This window comes from Canis lupus, chromosome 4, assembly GCF_003254725.2.
Source record: "Canis lupus dingo isolate Sandy chromosome 4, ASM325472v2, whole genome shotgun sequence".
NCBI classification, from domain to species: Eukaryota; Metazoa; Chordata; class Mammalia; order Carnivora; family Canidae; genus Canis; species Canis lupus.
In genome coordinates this window covers 73,705,089-73,725,617 of record NC_064246.1, presented here as the reverse complement: position 1 = coordinate 73,725,617, position 20,529 = coordinate 73,705,089, and the positions used below count along the sequence as shown (strand labels likewise).

The following is a 20,529-nucleotide window of genomic DNA, read 5'->3' as shown; positions in this document are numbered from 1 at the left end:
GACAGGCGGGGGTGGGGGGGTGGGGGGGCTGGAGGGGAAGAAAGGAAAGTATGTTTCGCAATCATATGGAAGGAGGAAGATAAAGGAGGATAATTGTTTTGGTCCAATTTACCCCAACGATTTCCAGATTATAGATCCCTTAGCAGCAAAAATGCCTCAAGAAAATTGTTTCAGACACGCACATGTTATTCTGCTTATTTACATGTCAAATAAAAGTAAAGGAAGGGTAGGCAAGGGAAATAAACATTTATTGAGCCAGGCACCGAACTGGGTATTGTCAATAACATGAACAGAAATATAATGACCATATTATACTGGAATGTCCAAGATTTTGTTTGGCAAGCATTGTTTTTGGCGTGCAGTAAAAATGAGGACGTTATAACAATAGCAGTTAGCAGATTTCCCATACTACTGACGAAAATATAACGGTCCGTGTTGTCCCCTCAAAATAAAAGGAGGCCAATGAATAAATCCATGGAAAAATGGAATACAATGTGCAATAACCAAAGATTTACAGAATTAGAAATGCAAGATAAATCAGACAACTACAGTCCTCTAAAATTCTTTAAGGCTAAAAAGAAAAAAAGTACAATAAGTACATGTAGAAATGTGTTTTTAAATTGAAACAAGACTATTTCTGATATATGGCTGGCTTTTCCCATACTGTAATATATTTGATGGCTAAAATCAAATAAGGAAAATATCTATTTCTAGGGGTGTTGGAGAAATCAAATAGTGAGAAATATTATCATGGCTTTGAGTGAACAACTTGAGGTGACTCATCATTAGGAAAAAAATCTACACTCTATGGTTTTGTTGGTTTTTTCATCTGGTGATTTACTAAGTATTCTTTCTGGCTTTTATTCTTCAGCCAGTTTTTATAAAATATAAAACTGGTTATTGAGAAAACCTAGCATAAACCTACAAAGTGGTGAATTAGAAGGTGTATTTTCATGTAAAAACAAAACAAAACAAAACAAAACCAATCCCCAGCAACTTATTATCTAATTTCCCACTTCATGTTGAAGAATTTTGCTTGTTATTTTCTAGGGAAAGAGAAAAAGCAGAGGTAGTGAAAGCTCTGAAAATGTGGAACCTTTTGCTACTACATAGTCTTTGCTTCAATATGGCTTTACAGAAGACACAGATCACACAACAGGCTGGTTCTAGATTGCTTTGGTTTCCACATGAGACTCTTATAAATTTGTTTAAAATGAATGAGCACAAAAGCAAGCCTCATGATGCAACCAACACTCAAGAAGTTATCAAGAAGTCACATGAAGCAAAGCTGAGAGTTGACTTTCAAACAATGGTTGGATTGTACTCTAAACACTCAACACCCCAGATCAGCTGTACAATGGCATATGACACTACTTCTAGACAAAGGTTAAGAAAAAAAGTAATACATTCGCAGCCTCAACAGAAATAAATGATTACATTTTTTTCACTTTTGTTTTACAGACATAGACACAATCATATTGAAATACACAAAAATAGATTATAAGCCATTATATAATTATTTTCATTTATATCACATGATGAATCTCACAATACAAGGATAATATATTTCAATGCATCAAACAGTTTTGAACCACATAAAGCAATATAATATAAAATAACATAACAGTTATTTTCAAGTTAGGAATGTCACATGGCCAGTATACATTAAATATGCCATTGAAAAACAGTCAAAGCATGAGACGTGATACCTTTCATTTCTAAACAATAAGCAGCTTCGGAGGAAGGACAGTAGGACAAGAAGGGGAGGTAGTTACTTTTGAAAATTCGAAACACCTTATTAGAGATTTTATAAAACAAATTATTTTTCAGAGCTATCTTTGCCCTACAGATTTTTGATTTCAGATAACATAATAACAAGATTTTTTTTTCTCCAGGATTTGTGAAATTTGCATGGAAAAACTCTGTATTTTGAAGTTTATCCAGCTGAAGCATAATTTAAACATAACTAGTAAAGGCTATTTTTGATATTACCACTTCACTAGCCAAAGATTTTATGGTGGTTGTTTTTTTATTTAATCGGGAGCAGATAAAAAGTTGATAGAAGTTAATAGAATACGATTGGCTAAGGGTCTCTCTATCCATTGACCACAGTCACATAAACGGGATATGTTTTCTATTTTACACGTCTCGGTGCCTTTTGACTTGAGATTAGAGCATAAATCAAAGGAATGGAGGCGGATAAGACAATGACGGGCATATGGTGTTGTGAATTATATACATCTCTTAGCCATAAGCTCAGAACACTGAATAGTTTACAGATTCACTTTGTCCAATATAATTTGGGTTTAGCAGGCTACTGTTGGCATTTTGTGGAATGCTGAGATGCCCAAACCTCTGGAAATGTCCTATTTTCTACATCTTTTTTTTTTTTTTCTCCCTGTTCATTGAAAGGGATACCATGATGATCTCAGACCTCAAATCACCTTATGGAAATACACAAGCCTAGGGAGAGAATTCCTATATGATAGGTTAGTAATATATCTGGTATTCATGGAGTAACCCCAGGCCATAATTATAAATGGAACTTCTGGTTAGAACATAGGTTCTCAGGCAATCATTTTGTATTGTTACATTTCTCCTTAAGACTTCCAGAACTGAGTCATCGACTTAGCTTGGGTTTGTTAACGGCCTTTGAATTAATTAATTAATTAATTCAGCTGGAATTTCTAAGTATGCAAATCTCTAAATGAGGTGACTAATGACTCTCAACCTTCACCGTGATATCTGTGTGACTGATTTAACATGTGACTTAGTCCTTTGCAGGGCCAAGGCCATTGTTATGAAGACCTTAGTTTCCTATGGTTGCTAGTGTACAAAATTAACTCTCAGGAAAAATACAGGCCCTAGAGCAGAAGAAAAAAAAGCCTCTAAGTATGGATAGTTAAGAAGAAAAAAAGCCAGGATGTTAAAGCAAGTCAATCTGATATAGACCAATAGATGTCCATGTTTCTCTTAAACGTTTTAACCCCGTGCAGTATCAGGGTGACGGCATGTCATATACTTTCCTGCATTGCACCTGGGCCTTTGAAACCTTGGATCTTACTTGATCATGAGAATCAAGGACAGTTAGAGCTGGAGGGGGCTTACAAACATTTTAGGCCAACCTACTTATTTAACAGGTCAGAAAATTGGTGGCTAGAGTTTAAAGGACTTGCGTAAAGTTGCATAGTCTGTTGAGTGGCAGCCATGTGACCTAGACCTGCAAATTGGGTGCTCAGCCCACTACTCCAGCAACAATACTATTGTACTTGAGCCGAAAGGGCAGAACAAGAAATTTGTTCATTGAAGTACACATGAGGCTTTCATCAATGGCAAATCTATGTTAGCATCACTGGGGGGTGGTAATCCGGAGCCATTTACATGTTTCTGTATGTGTGCAAGGTTCCACTCTGCATGCATTGTCCTTTTCTGGCCCAGGTATGCAATTCAAAGGCATTCAAAAGCATATGGGTATGTTTTTAAAGTGAAGAGTCTCGAATCACAGGGTGGCAGGCATATCCCCGAATCCTAGCCAGAGTCAATTTCTTATCAGACAAAATAAGTTACATCATTCACATCAGCTTTATGGTAATTCAGTTAAGCAATAAATTAAAAAATCCACTGAACAGTTGCTGGTTGGACCTTAGACCATTTTGTCATTCCCTTTCTGGTTTCTCCATTCATTTACATAAAACAAGTAAAATTTACTTTCTAATTGATACACTTTTCTTGAAAAAACAAAACTTTTTTTTTTTTATAAAAGTAAAGAAAGGCACTTTGTAAAATATGTACAAATCTGTTTCTTTCTTGTCTACACTAAGGAGATAGAGAAGTTACTAAAGGCAGGGCCAAGTCTCTCTGCAAGTGACTGCAACAGTGGAGAATTTCAAGAAAGAGCCGGATTTCCTCCACAGCCAAACTGCATCCTGGAGCTCATGAACTCATTGGATTTTCCGATTCAGTTGGGCTCTACAGGACAAGAGGTCAAACTCCTCGATCTAATATAGGTGGTAAGAAATTGACCCACTTTGGACCAAACCAGCGAAAGCAAGTTTTTGGTACATACCCGCCTACCAGGATTGGTCTTAGGCACTTAGGAGAATGGACATTCTGTTAAATGTCAGGGACGCAGCTGATAATAACTTGTGCTCACACTGAGGTTCCTTAAACCCGTTCATTAAAACTGACCAGAGAACATCTTGCAGGTTGGGTTATAAGCTTCCATAAATCACCCATTGGCTAGCCCATCTCCATGTGCTTTGTAACTTGAATATTCAGGTGTTTGTTTATAAAAACATGACTTTTTATAATTCAGAGCCAATGGTGCAATAATGGTTTATAATGCATCAAAAAGAAGGAAAAAACCAGAAGCTGCAGCCAGATATAAGAAAAGAGATTTTGGGCTGTTGGACTTAGCAAAAAGTAATCATGGCTTGATTCAGTAAAAGATTGTTTTTCTAAAAATTAGAGTCTCCTTCAATATGTGTTTTTTAAGAAAATCTCATGCCTCTTCTCCTGACACATACTTGCATGTTATCTTAGACTCTGATCCCATACATATGTAATTTATGACATGCATGGGCAATATGTTAAGAACGACTGGAACTGATGATTTAAAAGAGAAATCAAAAAAGCACATCACTGGAGAGTAGTTGCCTGTCTATGATGAAGGGCAATTAATTTTTAGCTCACTTACAATCAAAGCACTGGGAAAATGATCTTTGCTGGAAAATAGTGAGTCATGGAATCAAGGAGCCAGAGTTTGAAAGGATATTAGAGATGACATTTCCTCCCGAGAAAACTGAGGCCCAGGAAAGGCAATTGTTCTAAGGCAGCATAGCTAGGACTAGAGCCTGGGTCTCTTGACCCCCTGTCTTCATCCTTCCACTGCACTAGCTGCCTCCTTGATAGCAAATAGGCCAGAAGATGAAAAACAAAACAAAACAAAACACAACCCTGCTGTTTAATTCAAATAAAAAGTGTTAATTAACCATAGAATGTAACTTGGGCTTACTTAAAGAGTGGCTAACTGGGGTATCTTTGGCATTTAGTCCAAGGTGAGATTTTAACCATAATATCTTTTATCACGCATTCCAAGTCATATATCAAAACAGATTATTTTTGAATTTTTGAATGATCAGAGTGATTGATATACATTTTGGAGAAGAATGAGCTATTTGGGGAAAAGTTTGATCTGCACTGGCCTTGAAAGGCAGAGACTTTCATTCCAGGTGGAATATATTCCTGGGCCCTCTTGGAGTTGTGTGTACTTTTGCAAGTCATTCTCAATCATTCTGTAAATTTAAATCCCAAGTGGATTTTTTTTTTTTTTAAAGTATGCCTTCTCCTTACATAGGGTGTCATCGAGTGTAAGTTTGACCTGACTTGTATTTCCAAGAGAGAATTGTTTCCAGGCACTAACACACTGTTAGTGGAAATGGTTACAAGGGGCAGGGCTTCTCAAACTTCACCGTACACATGAATTCTCTGAGGATCTTAGTAAAATGCAGATTCTTATTCTGTGGGTCTGGCAGGGGAGCCAAGATTCTGCATTGCTAGCAGTGCCAGGGGATGCTGACAGAGCTGGTCCTCAGGGCACACCTCAGGCTAGCAAGGACCTAGGGCATGAATGAACTTGGACAACTTTCCAAATTTTCCCTTCGTTCCTTATGCTAGTCTATACTGGGAGAAGGGAACTCAGATCTATTTACCTTTGCAATTCTGGAAGCCCCAGCAATGTGTTCAGCTTCAAACATTAGGCCACCTTGGAGCCTAGTTCCTGTCTGCATGGGCTTGCTGGGGTGGAATATTTAACTCACAGATGTGAGTTCAAATTCACTGTGTTTAGCTAGGGGGTCAACACAGAGAATGGATTTGCCATCAGATGAGATGAAAAACAGAGGGAGGCGGTTTTATGAGTCATGAATGCTCTCTTCAAAATGCAGATCCAGGCTTTTGGATGCTCTCGGGAAGGCTGCCCTTGGAACGGACTTGGAGATTCTTACTACCATACCCTGGCCTTTGTAGCTCTTGTCACCACTCCACAGATGCCTGCTTCCTTAGAACTTTCATGTGAACACTTCTGGTGTGAGTGGTGTCTCTGCTTTCGCCAAGATTTCGCAAATGGACCTACATCAGAGAGATACTAAGTCCTGGCTTTGCTTACATTTTCTTTGCTGCCCAAGATTTCTCAGAACAACTAAACCAAACCAAACGTTCTCTCTGAAACAGTATGTGAGAGGTCATCACTCACCTTTTCGTGGTGGTTTTACGAATATTCACCCAGGGAAGAGGAGAAGCCCCAGAGTAGCCCTAAATTATAGAAGTAATTTCTGGTCTGTGGAAAGCCCTAAAACTTCAGGCTGGAGACTGTTTACAGTGTCACAGAGATGAAAAGAATCAGATCACTTCATATTCCTCAATGGGCTTTGGGTTGCTATGGCATTTTACTCCACAAACAGGGACTGCATATACTATGATGTACTGCAAATACTCATTATAACCTCATAGCAGAAGATACCGTACCCGCTAAATACGTAAACAGCTGTACTGGGAAGATAGAAAATAGTCTTTTATTTTACCTAAGTGATAGAAAAATAGTCTTCAAAAATACATTGTGAAACTTACGGGCTTATATTAAAGTAGAATTCGTATGTACAGTAAGGCAGTATTTCCATTACCATCCTGCTGTGATTATCTTTTAAAATTAAAGTTGGTCTTTGGGGATTTTTTTTTAACCTAACTGAAGACTAGGGTGTATAATAAATTATCTCTTATGCTGAAATGAAACAGGAAAAGATTTTATAAGAATTTACCACATGGAGCTCATTTACCTATCATGTAAGAAAATTTCACTCTCCAAAATGGTTTTCTCTGGAGGCTTTAGAATAAATTACAATTTAGGGGGAAAAAAATCCATGCTTAATAAATTCAAACCATTTTAAGAAAAAAAAAACTGGAGGCGTCATTTTGGCTTGCATATTGGCAATGTATCACTAAGGTGATAGGAACCCATGTAAACAATGTGTCGGGTATTCTGGAATGTATTCTTTCTTTAAGTGGGTTGTATTTGGCTAATCTGAATAAAATAAAAGAGGAATGTAAAGGTTAAGCAAAGGTTTTGCAAAGGTTTGTTGGTTTTCAAAAGCGGTTTTCATGGCCTTTTTCTCACATCTCTCATCTTCCTGTGGTAAGCAATGGTGAGTATTTCATTTCCTTCTGTCGCATACCAAACCATGAAAGCCCCTTCCAGAGGATATACTTGTTGGCACTGTCCCTCAAGAATGCTAAACAATGTGCTTTTATTTCATTGAACACAGAATTTTATAACTAATAGCAAAAAAAAAAAAAAAGTCAATCTACAAATCACAGGAAACAAAACAATTTGTTCTGGAATCAGCTGTTGGAGAAAGAGGCAGCTGGTTGAAAATGGAGCATGAGGAGTGAACTACAGGCTGTATAGTGTCATTCTAACCACATTCTCGAGCATTCTCTAGTAGAGTGCATTTCCTGTACTCTGTAGTGTTACCTGAAAAAAAAAAAATCACATTTTAACCAATCATTCTGTACTCAAGGTATCACTGAAAGGAGTGCATAAAACACGTGGGATCCAGGTAATCCAACCCAGCCCGCTGGAGTCCACAGCCACTTGGTGCCGAGGTGAAGGAGGCCAGGTCTTCTTCAGCTTGATTCTGTTGATGGGACGGCGCAGCCTCCTTGGCTGGTTCTTCAAACGAAGCCAGGTTTTGAGCTCGCGGCTCCTGCACTAACACCAGGATGTTGTTATCCATCACCCTGGACACCTTAGCATACTCCTTACTGGCTTCGGGAGTGCTGGGCTTCTCTGCCTGGCCGCTGTTCTCTTTCTGTTTTGGGAGCAACGACAATGCTCCATCTTTGTTGACCTTGTGAATCTCCACGTAATCCAAGGGCCTAACAGAGATCAAAGGGGTTTTCTCCTGGGGCAACAGCCATGGTGTGTCTTGGTCAGTCTTGGAATGGAAGCTTTCCACTTCCCTCTGCTCAGCTGCCTTTTCCTCCCCTCCAGTCTCAGTGGTTTTTGAAGATCTCAAAGCACGTGTGTCTGTTTTGTCCAGCAGAGTGGCTGATGCACCTGCCGTGCCCATGTTCAGCTTACACACATCAGCAATGTTGTGGTAAGAAGACCTGGGGCTGTGCTGGCTGGGGGGCTGTGGCAAAGGCCATGTTGAAGATTTGAACCCGCCGGCAGCGAAGTAGGGGATTTTGCCTTCCGAGCTTGTGCTCCGGGAGCCCCAAGTGTAGGTCACATTTGTTTGAGGGTTCTCTGGCTTCTCAACGCTCTTGGGAGTGTTAAATGCGGAGGGATCTGCCCGAGCTTCCTCACACTTTTTAGACAGAAGGGAAGGGCTGTCGCAGCTGCCCCGGCCAGAGTCGCTGTCTGGATCCAAGGGGGTGGGCTTCCTCTCTTGCCCTGGATGTTCTTTTGGATGCGCTGGCATCAGCTGCTGGTCCTCACTGTCATCCACTTCTAAAAACTCCACCAGCAAGTCCTCACAGTCAGAAGTGGGAGGGAAGTCTTGGCACCCCAGTGCGCTCAGTAGTTCTTCAGATTTACCCTTCTAGTAAAACAGACACAAGGAGAGAGGGCCGTCAGCTTCCTAACATTCCCTGTCGGCATCATGGCCAAGCCCGTGGTCCTGCCTATGGGCAAATGGGATGTGCTAGTGGCCTAGCAAAATTTCCTGAATGTCAAAGTTTGTGGACCAGGCTGTCTATGATCAGCTCCTGGACGGCTACTCATCTCATATTTTTCTTTCAGTCAAATCATGATTTTGACTTCGTGTCTCTCTAATCAACAATGATTATGAGTTTAATGGGCAAGTATATGCACATATAATCAACACGTACCTATTAGCTAAGATGTTTGTGAGACACCAAAACCACGGTGCTCATGCCACCATTTGGTGCTTTGTGACCCGCTGGCCATGAGACCTGGGCACTAGCCTCCTAACCAACTCCACCGCCTTCTGGAGTCTGGCAGTGGTAAGCAGAGTCTTGCCTCTTCCTTCTCTCTCAACTCCTCCTCTTTTTACTTCTTCCTCTTCCCTTCTTTCTACCCCTCCCTCCTCCTCCTCCCCTACTCTTTCCTTTCCTTCTGCTCCACTTCCGGTCCCTTCTTTGCCCCCACCTCGTCCCTGTCCCAGTTTCTTCCCTCTCCTCCTCTCTGTTCTCCTTCTTAAGTCCTCCTGCCTCCTGCCTCCTGTTTTTCACTCTTCTTTCTGATCCCTTGACTTAGGTCAGGTACTGGTACCCAAATCTTGACTCTATCGCTCATTAAAGGGTTCCGACTTTGGACAAGCAGCTCTATGGTCCTCACTTTCCCCACCTGTAAAATGGGAATAATAGGGTTCTTTCGAAGATGAGAGGTAATGTGATTACCTACAAGCTTTGGGATGCCTGGGTGGCTCAGTGGTTGAGTACCTGCCTTTGGCTCAGGGTGTGATACCAGAACTTGGGATCGAGTTCCAACATCAGACCCTCTGCAGAGAGCCTGCTTCTTCCTCTGCCTGTGTCTCTGACTCTTACTCTGTATCTCTCTCATGAATAAACAAATAAATAAATCTTTAAAAAATAAGAAGATACAAACTCTGTGTGTGTGACACAAACAGTAGTTATTTATTTATTTTTTAAATATTTTATTTATTTATTCATGATATATATATATATATATATATATATATATATAGAGAGAGAGAGAGAGAGAGAGAGAGAGAGAGAGAGGGGCAGAGACATAGGCAAAGGGAGAAGCAGGCTCCATGCAGGGAGCCCGACGTGGGACTCGATTCCAGGTCTACAGGAGCAGGCCCTGGGCTGAAGGCGGCGCTAAACCGCTGGGCTACTGGGGCTGCCCCAGTAGTTATTTTATTATTAAGTCCCTGTGGCTACAAGGTCAAATTTTGAGCTAGACAGTAGTTAACTAACTTAGTTGAGATGTTCATGCTGGTTCTATGAAGGTCAGTACTAGAGACTAGATAGTGGGATAAGAGCACTGGACCAGGAGCCTAAATTCTGGGGCCCTAAATCCTGCTCTGATATTTTTGATCAAACTGAATGTAGTCAAGCCAATTCACTTTTCATATGCTTGTGTTGTTAGCCTCACAGTGTGTGGGTCAAGTGATGTGATGTGCCAGTCACTGCTTTTAGATACATCAGTGTGAAGCTCAAGTCAAATCGAAACTATATATTTCAATCTGGACAGAAATTTAAAATGTTCTAACCCCTCTTTATTCAAAACACTTGAATTTAAATCCCTCTTGAATCAGCCTAAGTGGGCCCTGGCAAACACTAGCCCCACTGTACTGATCCAGTCTTTACTGAGTGCTCAAAGTGAGCGACAACTAAAATAGGACGTTGCAATTATGTAAAGAACATTCGAGTGAAAACTTGAACCGAAGTATGACAAAGGAGGTGGTGGTGGGTCCCTGTTTTGTATCAATTAAAATATTGACCCTCTTTCTAAATTCATTATTTGCAGAAAATGTTTATTTCTGTGCTAATGAACAGACCTGATAAATCTAGTCAAATCTTACTATGTTTTCATGTTTTCTTGGCTTTCTCTCCTTGCCCTCTGATGTTTAGTTTCTGAAGGTAAGTACCCTCGTGCCTCCACCTGTCTTTCTGTAAACACGCATGCTGAAGAAAAGGGACGAGCTGGGCAGGGCCTGAGTCAGCCAGGCTGGACTGATGGGAATTATGTGCGCATGTGTAAAGGTAATTATTACAAAGAAGTGAGTCACACTGCATTCTCCACTTCTGCCACTTACCTCCAGCAGATGAGTATCAAATCCTTTTATTTTTGGCCCAGGAACTGGTGGAAGGATGCAGGTCACCATGCTATAAAATAATTTGTGAGAAAGAATAGATGACTCACCTCGCTTTGTTTTTTTTTTTTTGTTTGTTTGTTTGTTTGTTTTTTTTCACCTCGCTTTGTAAGTTTTGAAAGATTAATATTCTCTCCAAACACCTGCTACCTGGACTTTGGTAGATAGATTTCTCGGGTTCCATGAGACTAACAATCAATGGTGAAGACAATTAATAATTTTAGGGGCCTACATCCTAATTAGCTCTGGCTCATAGAGGAGGCTGATACTGAAATGAATGGATTATTTGGACTACTTGCTTTTCTTGATTTGAGTTGCTCTTACGAGAGTTTTACTATTGCACAACCGGGAGCCTCAGTTTGATGGAAAGAGCACCAGCTTCAAAGGAGTCCATTCTGCGACTTTTGCTAGTACTGATAAAAGATTTTCTACGGGGTGAACACATTGTAGCTATGGCTAAAGTGAAGTGCTTGACTTATCTGTAGGTTTCCGTCATTTTCGTATTATCTTTTTTGCTGCAATCCCTGACAACCATGATTGGGAGGAGGGGTGATAGACAGGGAAGTACCTATGGCCTTTCAAAGCCACTGCTACGACCATAATCAGACAGATGACAGCAGAAAGAACGGCCACAAAGATCCACACGATGGTATCTTTCATGGTGACATCTAAAAAGCAAACAGTCGGAAAGCTTTGATCACATCAAAGCATCATTAAGAACAAACAAGACTAATAAGCAAAAGTTATGAACAAAGGGTTTCCCCCCTTCCCTACACTTCTTTTGATTTGAATAGCAATCCAAAGAGAGTAGCATAAGTGATGAGTTTAATTTTTATTATTAAATTTTAATATGTTGTGTATATTTGACAATACTGTACAAATTTCAAAACCCTTTTATATATTATTTCATTTGATCCTTTAAGAGGAAATTCAAGGTCACAAGGTCCATTGCAGTAATAATAATAAAGGCCTTCATGCGTGAAGTCTTGCTAAAGCCATCAATGGCTTTTAAGGTCGTCTTTACATATACTGCCTTGTATATAAAAATTAGGATACAGAGACTCAAAGAGTGATTTCCCCATGAACATGTAAACTATAAAGTTGCAGTTGGGATTTGAGCTCAGAACATCTGCCTTTAGACCTTGTGCTTTTATTTATTTATTTATTTATTTATTTATTTATTTATTTATTTAAAAAAGATTTTAAAACTTTATTCGAGAGAGAGAGAGAGAGAGAGAGAGAGTCAGAGACACAGGCAGAGAAGCAGGCTCCCTGCTGGTGCGGGACTCAATTCCAGGACCCCGGGATCATGCCCTGAGCCAAAGGCAGACGCTCAACCACTGAGCCACCCCGGCCTCCCTTGCTTTTATTTATTTAATAAGATCCAGGGCTGAACTAGATGCCCATGTGGATTTCATGACCCACAGTTCAGTGCTCTTTCAATGCCAAGCCAACGCACACCCCCGTACTTTGGCCAGGTGAGTTGTCAGAGAGCTAGGCTTTGCCATGTGGTTCTGGGTAAGACCTCTAACCTCAATGAGCTTCACTTTCCTCACTTTTGATTCCTAATGCTAACCCTATTCTCTCTGAATACCTGAGTGGGTTGAAAGGGCCACATAAGGGAAAGACTTTATAAACTCTAACATACTTTAGAAATGCAAGAGGAACCATTCTCTCGTGGAGCGCCAGCCGCCATGTTTAATGGCACTTAGACTGGAGAGCCTCTGATGCACACTGTACCTTCACACAAGAACCAAGATGTAACCGACATCATGGACTGAAAACTGGTTCATGCCTTTCAGATGGCAGACCAACTTACAGATTTTGGCACAACTAGATGATAACCTTGAGCAAATTAGAGGGATTAGGGCAGAATGAATGACAAGCCCTCTGAGGCATGCCAAGCCCATGTTGGCAGCCTTATCTTGGAAACTGGCCCTCGCGGACAGTGATCCACTGTGCTACACTTCCAAGTGTCTTTGATTTGGATGGAGAGATGATAAAGTCACCTCTATTTATTCTTCGGGCCAACACTTCAGGTGGTTTCTCTGTTAGTAGTTACTATATCCAAACTTACTAAATTCATTTTGTTTTAAAAATATTTTGGAATATATTCAAAAGGGGGCCAAGACACTCACCATTAGGTATCTGGATGGAGCTCTCTGGGCTCCACTCACTCCAGAATCCATGGTCTGGCTTGCAGCGAACCTGGACAAGGTATTTCTGTCCTGGATATAAGCTGAGAATCTTAAACTGAGTCTGCTGCCCAGCAAAATGAGTCTAGGGACAAACAAGGAAAATAGATGTCACTCTGACTTGTGTTATGTTTTTTCATAGACCTTTCCCCTAGATAATAAGCTATTGGAGGACTGAAGCCAGCAGAATCGATTTTGTAGATCAATCTCTGTTCTCTCCATTCCACCCTCTTAGCCTATCTTTTCCTCCTTGCATTGCTCACACAAAAATTAACGGGTTTTCTATCTCTCCATTGGGAACTCCATCAACATTGAGTCAAATATTCTAGTAGTCCCTATCCTCTACCCCCTTCTAAATTCTACTTTATGGAAGACAACCAAGTGAATACAATTGAAAAATGGTTATTTTGTCAACCCTAATGATTTTATAGATTCAAGGATTACGAATTGGTATAAAGCCCCTAGGTGAAAGAGAACTGGGCCTTCAAGTTTGTTGAAACAATAGCGTACAAACAAAATAAAACTTTACAATTGAGAGATCAGGTTGTCACCTCTCTGATCTCAGAATCAGTCTTAGCATCATTTCTGGTGGGCTAACCAGAGGATTTCCATCTCCTGGCATGATGCAACATGAGGCCCATAATATCACCTCTGAAGTACTCTTGTCAAAAACTGTTCAAATTGAATCTGATCAAATTTTTAGATCTAATTGTCTGGTTACATGAAATACAGGGGCAGAAAAATTAGCCAAATGACCTCACAGAGAACTCATCAGACAAAAGCAGAAGGTGGGACATTCTATGGGACAAGTGGTCCAGTCTCCTGCGCATGTTGAGACCAAAGCAATATAACAACTGGTCTTGGAGTGGACTCTGGTTTGATCAAACTAGCTGTTAAGGGTATTTTTCTTGAAGCAACTGGGGGAGTTGAAATATGGACTGGCCTTTAAATGTTATTAAGGAATTTTAATTAATTTTCTATGTGTGATCCTATTTTGGCTATCTTTGGAAATGTTCCCTTTTTTTAAAAAATGCATTTTTATCATTGCTAATGGGCTTGAGAGTATCTTTTTTTAAAATTGAAGCATAATTAACATACAAGTGTTATATTAGTTTCAGGTGTACAATTGGTGATTCAACAATTCTATGTATAACTCAGTGCTCATCACAATAAGTGTAATCTTAATCTCTATTTCACCCATGTCCATCCCACCACCCTCTGGTAACCACCATCTTGTTCTCTGTATTGAAGAGTCTTTTTGTTTGTCTCTTTGTTCTTTGTTCATTTGTTTTGTTCCTTAAATTCCACATATGAGTGAAACCAAATGTTCCCTTCTTTTTTCTTTTTTTAAATTTTAAGTAGGTTCCACACCCAGTAGAGGGCTAGAACTCACAACCCTGAGATTAAGAGTCACACACTCCACTGACCGAGCCAGCCAGGCACCCCTCAAATGTTCCCTTTTAAAAAGAGACATATACTAAAATATTTCAGAGTGGACTATTACAATGTCTATAATTTAATGTATTATCTCTTCTTTACATTGAAGTATTTGAAAGCGAATAAAATAGCATTGACCATGGGCTGATTATGCTGAGATTTTTTTCTTCCTACTTAGTGCCATGTAAGTACATTCACAAGTGTCTCAACCTAAGATATCCTCAGGGAGGAGGGTTGGAGACCTGGTGGAAGAAGCTGATCAGGGCAAGCAGTTAGCCCTGTCAGAGTATGAGGATGAGCCCCCATCAATCCCAGTGGAAGGGAGGAGTTCCTTCCACTTCTGGGTGGGTCCCATCGGTATCAAGAGGGCAACACGGTCACCCAGTAATGAGGAGGAACGACTTGTTCTCAGCTGTGAGGGCTTCATCTGTGCCAAGGACTTGACCCTTTCCGAAAGCTTCTAGTTGACTCACCTCCCACTCAGTTGCTTTCTTGGGTTTTAACCGAATTTCATACTGGAGTGTGAGCCAACCAGATCTAACATCAACCAGGGTGGGTGGGTACCATTTCATCCACAGATAAGGCTTTTTGTCTTCTGGTTGTTTTAGTTCCAAAGTTAGGTTCACAGGAGGGTCTGGTTCAACTGTAGATAGGAAAGAAACTCCATATTTAGTGCAAGTGGTATCTGAACACAGAACTATATGTGTTCTTAGAGGCAAGCTCTCTCTACTGTTTCACTCTGCCGTGGTTAGGAGACTCTGTATTTGACATCAGGTGTGAGTCAGCATAAGTGGGGTTAGGTTGAAGCAAACAAGATGCAAAATTTAAGAAGGCACGAATGGTCAACAAGCATAGGAAAGGTGCTCAAAAATCATTGGGAAATGCAAGTCAAAACCACAATGAGATACCATTTCCTACCCACTAGGATGGCTAGAATTCAAAAATGAAGAATAGCAAGTGTCGGTGAGAGCACTGGAGACACCGGAACCCTCATTCATTGCTGATGGGAAAATTAAGTGGTACAGCCACTGTAGAAAAAAGTCTGGAAGTTACTTAGAAAGTTAAATGCAGTATTACCATGTCACCCATCAATTTCGCTCCTATGTAGATACCCAAAGGAATTGAAAGTAGTGCTCAACAAAAACTTGTCCCTGAGTGTTCATAGTACACCATTCACAGTAGCCAATAGGTGTAAACAACCCCAAAGTCCATTAACTGATGAATGAATAAATAATATTCATATCATGGAACACTATTCAGCCATAAGAGGGAAGGATGTACTAACACACACTAGATTCACATAGATGAATCTTGAAAGCATTATGCTAAGTGAAAGAAGCCAGATATAAAAGGCCACATAGTCTATAATTCTATATACTCGAATTATCCAGAATAACCAAATCTCTAGAGACAGAGATTAGAAAGCCGACTAATGGTTGTTCTAGGGCTGGGAAAAAGCAGGGAATCCAGAGTAACTGGTTAATGGGTATGAAGTTTCCATTTGGAGTGACGAAAATGTTCTGGAACTGGATAGTGATGGTGGTTGCATAACAGTGTGAATGAACTAATACCACTGGATTGCACATTGTAAGATGGGTAAAATGGTGAATTTTCTGTTATGTGTATTATGCCACACACACACACACACACACACACATTAAGGGGACATTAATTCTCAGGTTCCTTTAAGTGCAGGTCTGTGAGGGCCTTCTGCAGAGTGCCTTGGGTACCAGCTTGTCTGCTTGTCTTACCCTAATTTCAGTCCTGCTGGTCAGTAATATTTTCTCTATTCATCTATTACCTCCTCAAATCAGTCCCCATGCCAGGCGGGAAGTGAACATAATTGTAGTGTATTTGGCATTATAACCTACGGTTGCCTTAAAAAGCAAACTTTAGGAAATTTGCCCCTAATCCTAATGCTTACATGTTACTAAATAAATCCCTAAGAAAGATCATTTTATATGTACTTCCTAAACAAACGTCACCTATTTACTGAGAAATGCCTCAAAAACTATTAGTACAAAACTGCCAGCAAAATGGTTAGAATGAATCCTTTAAAGCAAAGTTTCTCAACCTCAGCATCCTGTATTTTGGGCCAGACACTTCTTTATTGGTGGGGTGGGGCACTGTCCTGAGTACTGGGGGGTGCCTAGCAGCATTCTCGCCTGCACCCATTAAATGGCAGTAATCCCCCGGCCCTCCTCCCCAGCTGCTGATAATCAGAGATGTTTCCTGTCATTGCTAAATGTCCTGGGGGAGGCAACATAGGCCCTCGATGAGAATCACTGCTTTCTGGCTCAGAGGTTTAGCGCCTGCCTTCGGCCTAGGGCGTCATCCTGGAGACCTGGGGTCGAGTCCCACGTCGGGCTCCCTGCATGGAGCCTGCTTCTCCCTTGGCCTGTGTCTCTGCCTCTCTCTCTTTCTCTCTCATGAATAAATAAATAAAAATATTAAAAAAAAAAAAAAGAATCACTGCTTTCAAGCACCTTCAACATTGCTAAATGTAATTCAATGGCAATAGCAACAAGGACATAATCTATTTCAGAGATTATCTGCCAACGCTGTCATTCCGAGCTGCAGGTTGTCACTGGCTGAGGCTCGGGGTGAGAGCCACGGACCCCGTGGGAGGCGGCCCGCGGGCGGGGGCGGGGGCAGGGGTCCCCGCTCCGCCCCACAGACCCTCCCACCCACCGATCCCGCCCGAGACGCCCCGAGGGAACGGCCGGCGCTGCAGAGAGAAGGGTCTGTGCCTCTAACAAGGTAGGAAGGCGGAGAAAGAAAATAAAAAATAAATAAAATAAAACAGAATCCGGTGGGGGAGGGGCCGGGAGGAGCGGGGCTGGGGGTGCCGCGGGAGGCTGGGGACAGGAGAGCCCCGACCCCCGGAGACACGGGGACTTTACAATCCGCCCCGGATCCTTCCCGACACAAAGGCGCCCAGCAGGGAGCTCGGGCAGGACCGCAGGGTGGGGGGCCTCCAGGTTCCCGGGGTCACTAACAGGAGGGGGGCGGGGCGGAGCACACCGCACCCCGCGGGCGGAGCTCCGTAAAGGGCGGGAGCGCCCGGCGGGGCCCGGGAGCAGCTCAGGCGGCGGCTCCGGGGGAAGGGGCTGCGCCCTGCTGCCTTCGGGGCTCCCGGGAGCGCGATTCCAGGGGCGCAGGCCCGGATCCCAGGGCGCCGGGGGAAATGACCCTGCACTTCCCAAGGACAGGCGGGGAGGGCCCAGGACGGCGAGGACCCACCTGCTGGGGCGACCCCGGGGGAGGCGGGGAGGGCCCAGGACGGGGAGGACCCTCCTGCTGGGGCGACCCCGGCGGAGGCTGGGAGGGCCCAGGACGGCGAGGACCCTCCCGCTTGGAGTGCCCTGGGGGAGGTGGGGAGGGCCCAAGACGCGAGGACCCTCCTGCTGGGGCACCCCCGGGGGAGGCGGGGAGGGCCCAGGACCGAGAGGACCCGCCTGCTGGGGCGCCCCGGGGGAGGCGGGGAGGGCCCAGGACGGCGAGGACCCGCCTGCTGGGGCGACCCCGGGGGAGGCGGGGAGGGCCCAGGACGGCGAGGACCCACCTGCTGGGGCACCCCCGGGGGGAGGCGGGGAGGTCCCAGGACCGGGAGGATCCTCCTGCTCCGGACGCCCCCAGGGGAGGTGGGGAGGGCCCAAGACGCGAGGACCCTCCTGCTGGGGCACCCCTGGGGGAGGCGGGGAGGGCCCAGGACGGGGAGGACCCACCTGCTGGGGCGACCCCGGCGGAGGCTGGGAGGGCCCAGGACGGCGAGGACCCTCCCGCTTGGAGTGCCCTGGGGGAGGTGGGGAGGGCCCAAGACGCGAGGACCCTCCTGCTGGGGCACCCCCGGGGGAGGCGGGGAGGGCCCAGGACCGAGAGGACCCGCCTGCTGGGGCGCCCCCGGGGGAGGCGGGGAGGGCCCAGGACGGCGAGGACCCGCCTGCTGGGGCGACCCCGGGGGAGGCGGGGAGGGCCCAGGACGGCGAGGACCCACCTGCTGGGGCACCCCCGGGGGAGGCGGGGAGGTCCCAGGACCGGGAAGATCCTCCTGCTCCGGACGCCCCCAGGGGAGGTGGGGAGGGCCCAAGACGCGAGGACCCTCCTGCTGGGGCACCCCTGGGGGAGGCGGGGAGGGCCCAGGACGGGGAGGACCCACCTGCTGGGGCGACCCCGGCGGAGGCTGGGAGGGCCCAGGACGGCGAGGACCCTCCCGCTTGGAGTGCCCTGGGGGAGGTGGGGAGGGCCCAAGACGCAAGGACCCGCCTGCTGGGGCACCCCTGGGGGAGGCGGGGAGGGCCCAGGACGGGGAGGACCCTCCTGCTCGGGACGCCCCCAGGGGAGGTGGGGAGGGCCCAAGACGCGAGGACCCTCCTGCTGGGGCGCCCCCGGGGGGAAGCGGGGAGAGCACAGGATAGGGAGGACCCTCCTGCTGGGCCCCCCAAGCTGTGCAGATCAGCGCCCCCGCCCCCCGAACATCCAGGCCAGTGCAGACTGGGAGACTGCAGGTGCTTACTGGAGGAGCGGACTCCAGGGCTGGAGAGCTGGCCGCCGCCAGTGTGGTTGTTCCTCCTGGTGCCACCCTGTGCCTGGGACAGAGCAGGGCCACCAGGGAGCAGGGGCCTCACAGGATAAACAGCTCCCACTGAGCTGTGCACCTGGCAGGGGCGGGGCAGCTCCCCCAGGTGCACACACCTGAGAATCAGCACAGCAGCCCCTCCCCCAGAAGACCAGCTGGAAGGACGGGAAGAGCAGGTTCTTGACCCAGAAGCACTGGAAAGCTCCAGGGAAGTCAAGGGATTTACAGTATTTAGAACCAGAGGATACCCCTCCTACCCCATTTTTCCAGTACAAATCGTTTTTATCAGACTGAACATTTCTGATATTTTTTTCTCTTTTCCCATCTTAACTACAATATTTTACCACCTCTTCATTTTTAAGATTCTTCCTTTTTGACTTTCATATTTCTATAATTACAGGTCCTAGATATATTTTCCACTTCTTGATTCCCTTGAACATAATTTTGGGAGATATACAAGATATGTTTTTGTTTTGTATTTTTGGTTTTCTCTGCCTCATTTTGTTCTACAATGGAGGAAGTTAATACCTTCTAAAACATGACCAGCATGCACCCAGAACCAAGTAGTATACCATGCTGGCTCATTCTGTGAGATTCCTCATTCCCATTCTGCCCCCTTCTTTTATCTCATTTATGTTTTGGTGGTCAATGTTGGGGCCCTCTACAAGTATTTCTGGTTTATATAAATTTAGGACTGAGCATCTTCTAATATACAGAACTTAATATACTCAGAAACAAGAGGATCACTTCGTCACCACCACCAGCTCCCAGTCCCCCCCCCTTTTTTCTTCTCTTTTTTCTCTTTATTTTTTCTTTTTTCTCTTCTTTTTTTTCTTTTTTCTCTTCTTCTTTGGGATTCTTGGTCTTTTATTTTTTACTACTTTGTTTTAAAATTAGTTTTTCATTTTAGTGGTCCTTTTGTTTTATTTCACTCTGATCTTTGTTTTCAATTTCTGGTCTCTGACCTCATCAGAATCATCTAGGGTGAAATTTACTTGGGCCGTGGTTGATATTCTTGACACAGCCTGCTCATGCAGCCACACTGCACTGAGAAAAATGACTAGAAGGAAGAACTCACCACAAAAGAATCAGAAACAGTATTCTCTACCACAGAGTTACAGAATATGGATTACAATTTGATGTCAGAAAGCCAATTCCAAAGCACAATTATAAAGCTACTGGTGGCTCTGGAAAAAAAGCATAAAGGATTCAAGAGACTTCATGACAGCAGAATTTAGATCTAATCAGGCCGAAATTAAAAATCAATTAAATGAGATGCAATCCAAACTGGAGGTCCTAACGACAAGGATTAATGAGGTGGAAGAAAGAGTGAGTGACAGAAGACAAGTAGATGACAAGGAAGGAAGCTGAGGAAAAAAGAGAAAAACAATGAAAAGACCACGAGGAAAGGTTAAGGGAAATAACCTTAATAATAATAAATGACAGCCTCAGAAGG

At 43.9% G+C, this 20,529-nt stretch overlaps 1 protein-coding gene across 9 annotated transcripts in view; it reads right to left on the bottom strand.

Annotated features, from left to right (window-relative positions):
* Positions 1-227: 227 nt before the first annotated feature.
* PRLR (prolactin receptor) overlaps positions 228-20,529 on the bottom strand; it is a 170,845-nt gene continuing 150,543 nt past the window's right edge. For all 9 annotated transcript variants that reach the window (XM_035715172.2, XM_035715167.2, XM_035715165.2 and 6 more), the window contains 5 exons: positions 14,968-15,137; positions 13,001-13,142; positions 11,431-11,530; positions 10,806-10,875; positions 228-8,600 (listed from right to left, as the gene is read on the bottom strand). In XM_035715172.2, the coding sequence (XP_035571065.1) occupies positions 7,578-8,600; positions 10,806-10,875; positions 11,431-11,530; positions 13,001-13,142; positions 14,968-15,137 (1,505 nt within the window). In that variant the 3' untranslated portion in view covers positions 228-7,577. The remainder of the gene's footprint in view (positions 8,601-10,805; positions 10,876-11,430; positions 11,531-13,000; positions 13,143-14,967; positions 15,138-20,529) is intronic.